Genomic DNA, 9800 nt, shown 5'->3' with positions numbered 1-9800 from the left:
AGCTCAGTCAGTAGGCATGGGAGCTGTCCTTGGACTAGGAGGGTACTTGGCAACAACTGAAAACATCAGTGTGTTATCAACATTCTCCTCATACTAAATCCAAAACACAGCACTAGCAAGAAATTTAACCTTATCCCAGCCGAAACCAGGACACTGTGAAAGCCAAGAGTTTGCTCAGTCAAAGCAACCAACCAATTTAGCCAGCAGAGGAGGGGAAAAAAGAGCGTTTAAATTATCTTGAAAAATAAGGCTTGGAAAAAGGAACAAGTACAGTAATAGTAGTCCTTGGAAACATTCTTGTTCAGACAAAATGTTTTCATAACCAAAAGCAGAGAAGCTGGAAGATCAACAGGGGCAGGGGGAGAGAGAGAAAAGGGAGAAAACATGATAAATGGACATTTGTTCTTTTCTAAAAATATGCTACTTAGTTATTGTCTATCTACTGGATATCAATATCACTATAGCATACAAGCTGATTTTTGCTGACAATCATAGTAGGTTAATATTGTGCCTATTGGCTAATAGAATAACCCTATAAAGCAGCAAGATTTAGCAAGCTGACCAACATCAAGGAAAGCCTCAGGGGAAGAATTTGGCATAAAATTCACCACCTGTTCCTTGCTTTATTTCCTAAAATGGATGCCCACACTTGAAAATTATTAAGCAAGGGAAACATAGAACTGAGTAGTATTATCTTGGTATGTGCTAACAGCAAAATTGGTAAATTTTTCTGAATCAGGCTACAAGGAATGATGGGATCTGTTAAGGGAAACTGTAAAATTTATAATTGGGAAACTAGTAGTTAATTAATGGAACAGATTAGTGCGTGTAAGACTGACAGATAATTATTTCCTCTGTTGGAAGTAACAGAATTAGATTTTAATAATATATATACAAATTTGATAGTAAATATACGTATACTTTGCATGTATATTTGCAAGCTACAAATGCAGTGATATAATATTATATCAGTTGCCACCAGACAATTAACAGTGGCATCTTCAGCTGTGAAAATGATAATTACACTGAAATTATAATAGAACACATGGATTTGGAACAAAACAGAAAAGATGATGTAGGTTTACATATTGCCAATAAAACTGACTGTGCCATTAATTTCATTTCCATAGCCACGTAGAAAAAAAATTCTCAAACAGCATTAATTTTCCTAATGCCATTGAGTTGTTAAAGTATCTTCAGAGGGGCTGCACAAAGCTATTTAAATCAACAATGTGAATAGCTGAGGGTGTAGCAGATTATATAGAAAGATATAGCCAAGATTAGGTAACATTGGTTAACAAGATCAGTTACTAAAGAGGCCTTTCTTTTGGTCTTCATGTAACCACAGATGATCTTGCAACAACACCGTGGTTTTTAGATCTCTGTCAATCTCATTTTTTTTTTACAAGTGGCTCATCCCATTAATGTTTAAGAAATGCATTTAACAGTTTTGCTGTTCACATTTACGTTGTTTTTACAGCAGATTTTCAATTTTGACAACTGTAAAAAGATCTGAGAGGGATGTGGAGATACGTAGATTTTATTAACAGTTTTTGCAATAAATCAGTGGATTAAAAAAAGATAGTAAAATTAATAAAATGTGATCTGCTTATATCAGTTGGCTTTTAGTAGTTTAAAAAATAAGATGGATGAGTTCACCTAGCTATATACTGGCAATTTATTACCCTAACTCTGAGAGCAATTATCAAACTAATGTGAGTGATTCCATTCCAATTATGAGCAATATTCTGAACAATTTCAAAATAGATTCTGGTCATTAGTGGACGGTGGACCAGTTAAGACAATCTTGCTGTGATGCATTTTGCACTGAACCTGTGATCAAACTAAACCAATTTTTTAAATTTACTGTCTCTCTTTCTGCACACAAAAAAACCCCTTAACATTCTTTCATTAATTGGTGTGCCTGGATTCCATATCAACCTTTTTTAAAGGACTGCTCTTTACAGCATTGAATTTCCTTTGATCGTGGTTTTTCAAGGTTAGGTGGAAGATGGCTGTTTGAAAAGCTTTAATAAGTTAAATACATTCCTCCTAACTGAATACATTCCAATGATACATTTAATATGCACAATAAAAAGCTAAAATATGTTTGCAGCTGTAGAAGAAATAAAGTTTACTTCAGTGTTATAAGCTTAACTTTTCTTATGGTGCATGGAAACATGAAAGAACATCAGTAGAATTCCAATGTACATAAACAATTTCTTAGACAGACTTTCTAATATTCAGATCCTCAAAATGTTTTACTTTATTAAGGATATTTGGAAATCAGCCACATAAAAAGGTATATTTCTGCTTTTGAAATGTATTAAGTTTTATCAAAACTGTGTAAAAAGTATCTTAAAAGCCACCAGTGCTTTTGAGAGAAAAAAGAGATAATCCTGTAACTTGCATAAACCATGAAAAAGGCAGCAAACATTGTTTTTGTTATAGTAAATCAATACTTAAAGGACATTTACAGAATTTAAAAGATGGTAACCTATATGGAGAAAAAGGGGAAATAACACAGAAAAACATCTATCCAAAGCCCATTTAAATCAATGAGGGTCCCTCCACTGACTATTTAGTGGAACTTGGATGAGGCCTCAAGATGTTAAGAAGAATATTAACTCGTAAGGAACCGGTCCGGTTTCAGTCTAAGTGACAGTTTTTCTGTTGAATTCAGTGACAATCACATCAGGCTATTTTTTATGTGAAGATCACACTTGAGGGAATCAGTCTTTAGCTTCAAGAAATGTCTGCAGTGATGGAATCTTATTTAAGATAGGTAAAATAGCCACCCAGTACCTACATGCATCAAAGAGAAACAAAGGAGCAATGTTAGACTGCAGATCACAAAATGTGCTCTGAAGAGATTTCTTTGAAGAAATACAACAAAATTCTGAATCTTTCTATTTTATTCATTGAGACTCTCATCTGCAATCATTCACCATGTACTTTAATGAGACAGCTGTACTTGAGTAACAGAGTAGTAATTTTACCACCCAGGAACTTCGACTTTTGCCCTAGGGCTTTGAAGTCCAACTTGCAAGCATCTGGCTGTTTGACTGATGATAGGCACAGTTATTTTTTAGGAAACCACTTGATAAAAAAAATGAAACAACTATTGGCATCAAATGGCACCCTTGGTGACTACGTCTGTGCTAGTTTAGGGATCAAATGGGCATGACAGCTTGAACTTGATGATTTATCATTTCACAGTGTTATGCTGTTGTCAGTGAGGTCAGTCCATAAGTTTTGTGGTTCAAAACTGTACTTTTGCTTCCTATCTCGCCCTGCTCTGTGACATGTAACAACTGAAGTCTTGCATCCTATCCATACACCACTGCCATAAAGAAGGGATTAAATCATTTGCCATTAGAACTGATCATTTCTACAGCTGACAAATACATGAGGCGTGTAATTTCAGGGTAACAGAGCAGTGGTTTAGCTTAGATTTACATTTAAATTTTAAATCTGCCTCCGGAGGCTATAGCAAAAGAATTCAGGAACGGCAGAAATACTCATTAAGATTCTAAACAAAAACTGAAAAGGATGAATATTCTGCTACAAGATAGAAAGAACGAATTTTTAGTATGGACAAAAATGGCCTTAAAAGTGTTTATTCATAATTTAATGAATACTCTGAAAGTTATGACAAAAGAATTCTCTTGTACTTAACTAGTCAACATGTTAAGTAATGGCAAAAGAGTAATCCCAAGCATACCAAACTGAAAATGGTCTCTGTAAGAGCAAAAATGGATCAGACAGTCATCAAAATTTAGGTCTATGCACAGAAGAAACATCATGATGTTTGGTGCCACTGCCCTTCTCAAAAAACTTCTAAAACAGTAAAGCTTATCCATGATGATTTAAATTTTAATTTACATGAAAAAAACTTTCAGATTTATTTTTGTTTAAATTTCCTCTTTAAAAAGTAAAATGAATTCTTGTAAGTATAGAGGGGGTTTGCCTGCAGTATAAAGAACGAGTAGTTGGCTGTAATACAAGATGTCTACATTTCAAATAAATGTAAGAAAATATTTCTTCTAACTTTGTGATTCACTATATAGATTTATATTTATTGAAATTCAGAGGTCTTAGTGGATAACAAAATGAAAGAGATATTTGCCAATTAATACACAGGCTTAAGAAGGTAGGGACAGTGAAGTCACACATTCTGGGGTATAAAAGAATGCTAGAGGATCAAAAAAACAGTCACTGGCTGGATTAGATAATACACATCTGATGCCATTTGTGCCTTCATCTTAACATCATCCCGGATGATGCAGTGGCCTCGGTTTTCAGCAAATTTGTATGGCCATTACTAATATGAATTCACTCAAATTATCTTCTTAAAACTCCCAGTCTGTCTTCCTCAAAATACTGAGTAAGGTACCAGCGATCCCAAAACATAATCTCCGTAGTTTGACCAGCAGAGGTTTCCTGCAGGCCCCCTGAAGGATGTTGTCTATCTATTAATGCTTGCAGTGTTAACAAGGCGTTGCCTTTTGCAACCTCATCTCTCCCTAAGGGCAGAGCAGAGAGAATAAGGATCAGTCTCCTTACAACCCCTCTGATGTGTTAAAACTTTGACAACCCTCGAATCCTAATCAAAATTATCAGCTTCACCATCTGGTCAGTGGGATCAAGTGCCACACAAGATTTTCTCAACTCCCACGGATGAAATTGAATGGGTAGCTACTGAGGATGCAGCTCATGTATATATAAGCTTGAGGGTATGTTATGCTCTTGCCAGATATGAATATTGTATGTTCTTTGTCCATTAGCTGTTATGAATTTCCCTGGCTGCTGCAGAGAACACTACTGATGTACTGGGGTGAATGTGCATTCCCAAGTTCTTGCTCAGCTTTCAGTTTGGCTGTGCCCCCCTTGCTTCCCTGTGACTATTTGCCCAAATGGACTTCTGCTTCAGAAATGTTAAGAATGACTGTTCACTGTAGGCAACAACCCATTCTTACAAAGAAACCTGACTATTAGCACTTTCTGCTGGAAAAAGTCAAATCCTTATTTCTTATTCAACTAGAAAGGAGTCCATTTTACTATCATATGATTTACTAAAAAAGAACAATCTCTTGGCAAGAAAGACTGATTAGACATGTTAAAAAGGGACAAAACGATTACATAATATATGTGGATATTATACTACCTGGCATGATACAATAAATAAGTTAGAACTCTGGCTGAAAGCAAGGTGCCTGTGTTATACACCTAACGGCTGTGCTGACAACCTGTCAAGGGAAGGGAAAGACTAGTGAAGTGATTCTATATGCATTAGTTCATTCAGAAGTTTGAGTGGCTTTTTATAACTGATTTTATTCAATTAAGAGGGTCCTTCCACATCTTAACAGCTATAGAAAGAATTTTATCCTCTTATGACTTGTTTCTGCTGTGCAATTAGAATTCAAAAAAGTATCATCTGCCCTGTCACGGGCTTTGTGAAACCCTTCATACATCAGCAACAGAAAGAGCAGGAGAAAGAGCCCAGAGAGAAAGGCTTGTCAGGAAGAGACAGGTATGTGTGTGACATGGTAGTGCTGTAGAAATTTTGAAGACAGTTATCTTCGAGCACACACAGATGGGCATGATCTCCCTTGGGGCAAAATGCTGCAGACGTAGCATGGAAGAGCCAAGAACTGGGAATGTGTAAACGTGTGTCAAAGCACTTTTAGTGTTCTGTGTTAGGCAAATTCATGAATCTATACAAATCAGTCTGTAAGTCATAAGTTAACATTCGTTCATCTGAAAAGTACCTGTTTAGTAGTCTTGCTCAATTTAAACTTATGTGTGCTTGAACAACTGAGCTTGTTTCTGTTATTTCCTACCTTTTGAGAGTTTGATTTTGTTAATTTGAAAATAAGATACAAGTGAACACACAGTTGTGACTCTGACTACCTAGGTCATCTTTGGCAGACCACTTAAATTTTTGCTCCAGTTTTTGCATCCATAAATTGAAGACATTTATCTTTCAACCATTGCTAAGCATATTGAAACAATTAATGACTTAATTTCCTAAATAAAGGAAAATTGTCCAGCCTGTGAATTGTAAGTGTTCCATTATTCCTAGTTTCCTTACTTTTTAAAAATCACCGAGTTAGCAATTAGTTAGTGCTTTTGTCATAAAGGTTGCCTCTTTTTCAGTGATCTACTGGGCATAGATCATATGTGTTAGGAACCAATGAGTATAACCAATCTTTTTTTCTCTACTACTGGCCTTATTTCTGCAGTATGTACGTGTGTCTTTTGACACAAAGCCTGACCTTCTTCTGCATCTGATGACCAAAGAGTGGCAGCTCGAGCTCCCTAAACTTCTCATCTCTGTGCACGGGGGCCTTCAGAATTTTGAACTTCAGCCAAAACTCAAGCAAGTCTTTGGAAAAGGCCTCATTAAGGCTGCTATGACAACTGGAGCATGGATATTCACTGGAGGAGTAAACACAGGTAACAGCAACATTGAAATGAGAGCACAGTGGCATCTAGGAGATTCCATCACAGCAGAAAATTAGGACTGATGAGATTAAGAAGCCATTCCGTGTTTTATTTTATTAGTGTTGGTTGTACTATGTGCAAACAAGAAAATGCCAAGTTCATACCAGCCTGGCAGCTACCAGGGAATAAAAGGTTTGCTAAAGCATGACAAGCACACTGGGGAGCTGAAAATAAAGCCTCCTGTGAGGCAATTATATTAGTATATTGCCAGTGAAGACTTTATAAGATCAGCAGTAAGCAACAGGGAGGGACTACTAACCAGAAACTGAAGAAGTCAAACTCTTATTACATAAAATGGAAAACATTTTCATCCAGAAAAGACATTTATTTTATCTTATAAGATGATCTGAAATATGAAAGGAAAAAAGGTTCTGTTTTGTGGATGTGGTGGAAAACTTTATTTTGAATAAGTATCACTTTTTCCTTTCTTGTGGACAGCTTGACCTAATTTTTTTCTATTACCCCTGCAGCAAGAGCGATAACATTGCCATTTCTATTCAAAGTTAAGAACAGCTGTAACATACCATATGAGTGTCCAAATGACCCGAGATAGCAACTGGCCCAGCTCTGCTAGGAGACAGCATGTAGGTTTTGGGAATAAGCTGCAAAACATAGTTCCCCATAGTAAAAATATTGGGCAGTGGATTCCCACTTACCCTCCCTGAAGGAAGCAGAAAGGAGGAGAAAGTCAAGGGAAAGTCAAAGAGTTCTGATAGAGATAAATGCAAAAAGTTTTGGGCTAGGATATGTACTTGTAAATTCTTATGTCATTCTCATTTGCTGCAGTAACAAAGCTATAATTTATTACTTTAGTAATCCCAGAGAGTGTATCCTCTTATTGTCTATGGAAAATATTGTAATGACTCTATCATGCGTTAATTTTAGCACATTGTGGATCAACTCCTACATATTCGAATACGAATGCTTAATAGGAGTCTTGGGCTTTCTAGTTTGCAGAGCACATCAAATTTAAAACAATGTTCAGTTTTATCACAGCAGCAATACAAATAACAAGGAAGAGGCATAGCTTCTGGAGTGTTAGATAAATGGACAGACTCACATGTATGTAATATCCCCCACATCTCTGCAGAACAAAGAAGAAAATCAGGTTAAATATTGACCTGTGTACTGTGGTGATAATAGTTATGTTAGTTGCCAAATACTCCTGCAGTGATGATGGTGAAGACAGATACAAATTTTACATTAAAAGCATATTAAAAAACTGTAGCTTTTGTACACTCTTTGCAGTGGATTACCACAGGAACTGTAGAAATCAAACTACAGAAATTTTCTAAACAACGACTGACTGCAACATTTGCATTTGGCAAATGCATGACTGCTTCATCCCATTTTTCAAATCACCATAGTTGCAAATGCCAAAACAATACAAATGAACGAGGAAAGTCAACATAATTACTGTTGAAAAGGATTTTTTCCCCTGTAATCAAAAATTACCTAGACAAAACCATGACGTTCGAGTTGCTTGTGTTATTTGAAAAACATAACTCCAGAAGCAGTTCTGTGTTATCAGTTACCATTCATTGCTGGTTTTGATTTCTGGAGCAAAGCAGTTGATTGCTCCTGGGCTAGGGTTTCAAACTGTGTAGGTGAAAATTAAGTGGTTCATTTCTATGTGAAATTGTACAAATTGAGAATTTCTGAGTACAGTCTGTTCTGTTGATGATAAATTTTTATATCAGATTTCTCTTAAGGAAAAGTATAATTGAAAAATCCTGAAATACTACTGTTGGACTGAGAATCAGTTCTGTGACAGGGATGGTACATACTTGGCTATAACTATGACTGTTAAATGACTTCAGCAAGTTGTTCTGAATATTCATATCATGCCAAAAGTTGGTTATTCTAAATAGCAAAAGTTTTCTGATTTGAATTCTTTGGGTTGCTGGATCATAGCTTAATTCATAGCTGATTGCAGGTACAGAGGTTTTTTTTTCCTTTTCCACCACAGGAAGGAAATTAGACTCCAGAACTTACCCAGGGGATTTGTTAGGTTGTGGGGTTTTTTCTTACATGGTTCATTTACGGTGCAGAAAAACTATGGCTAAAATCACATCTATTGTGTGACTGTTGTAATTCCAATCCAGTCACCTTGAAATTGTGGAATCTCAACATGGAGCAAACACACAAACTGAGTAACAGATAACATCTGCAGCATGTCCACAGGTCTGCTTCAGTGCAGCCACATCACAAAAATAGTTATTGATACACAGGTAAAAAAATTATTTTATGAAAAGGAAGGAGGAATGTCACTTGTCCTCTGCACAGAGATACCACTGAAATACTGACAAAGCTGGCCTAAAGCATACAAGGAGCATTATCAGAAAGCACTTGGAAGAGAGCTGGGGAGCAGACATTGTCTCTGTACTAATTTCTGTTTTCTCACTGATCCCCAGGAGGTTTTCTAATACTCCACTGGAAGCTATCTCAGGTGACTGAGTTTGGTTGGAAATAATGGTAGGATGGGTCACCACAGAGTAGTGTAATGAAGTTTTCACATTTCCGTCCTTTATTCAAACAGAAGGGAACACTTCTGTGTGAGCTACACTTTTTGGGGGGCTTTGGGAGGGGGGCATTAATTCCTGTGCTTCTTTCTATGCTTGGGAAGGGTGCAAATGCTTGCATGCACATATGTTTGTGAACATAAGTGCAGATAAACAAGTTACAGTCAGCTGTCAACATTTCCATTGTTATTTCTAGAGCTGTGTGATTTTTTTTTTTGCTACTTCATTTAATATTTTTTAGATTAGATAAAGTGGACTTACAGTGTTACTGTAATAATAACCAATAGGAATATATTCATAGCTTTACTTAATTTTAAGTATATGCATAGGTGTTCCCTAAAAAAGAATTCTATACTAAATCCATATCATAATGAACAAAAAGGACCTAATTTTGAATTTCTTTTTTATGCTTTTTATGTTTCTTTCCCAGGAGTCATTCGGCATGTTGGAGATGCACTGAAAGATCATGCCTCAAAATCTCGAGGGAAGATCTGCACCATCGGTATAGCTCCCTGGGGGATTGTGGAAAATCAAGAGGATCTGATTGGCAAAGATGTAAGCCCTATATGGACATAGATCACCTGCAATATATATAAATCTTCCAGTTACTTTTCCTTTCCTCTCCGTACCTCACTTAACAATTCCTCATAAAATTAATGTCTGCAGCAAAAAATCAATACATACACAGGTTTTCAATTGTGGTTGATAGCAGTTTTGACATGGCAACAATAAAAATTTCAGCCCTGTACATTCTTTAAAAATAAATTATAA

The 9800-nt window shown here is 36.2% G+C and overlaps 1 protein-coding gene across 1 annotated transcript in view; it reads left to right on the top strand.

Annotated features, from left to right (window-relative positions):
- Positions 1 to 9584, top strand: part of LOC104084304 (transient receptor potential cation channel subfamily M member 3-like) — a gene marked incomplete at both ends in the record, with an annotated part of 13212 nt that extends 3628 nt beyond the window's left edge. The window contains 3 exons of the mRNA XM_009588078.1: positions 5420 to 5533; positions 6246 to 6459; positions 9460 to 9584. Of these exons, the coding sequence (XP_009586373.1) occupies positions 5420 to 5533; positions 6246 to 6459; positions 9460 to 9584 (453 nt within the window). The remainder of the gene's footprint in view (positions 1 to 5419; positions 5534 to 6245; positions 6460 to 9459) is intronic.
- Positions 9585 to 9800: the final 216 nt, after the last annotated feature.

The sequence above is a fragment of the Fulmarus glacialis genome, unplaced genomic scaffold (genome assembly GCF_000690835.1).
Source record: "Fulmarus glacialis isolate BGI_N327 unplaced genomic scaffold, ASM69083v1 scaffold39421, whole genome shotgun sequence".
In the NCBI taxonomy this organism is placed as follows: Eukaryota; Metazoa; Chordata; class Aves; order Procellariiformes; family Procellariidae; genus Fulmarus; species Fulmarus glacialis.
Note: the sequence above shows the minus strand (reverse complement) of the source record. Positions and strands in the feature narration are given on the sequence as shown.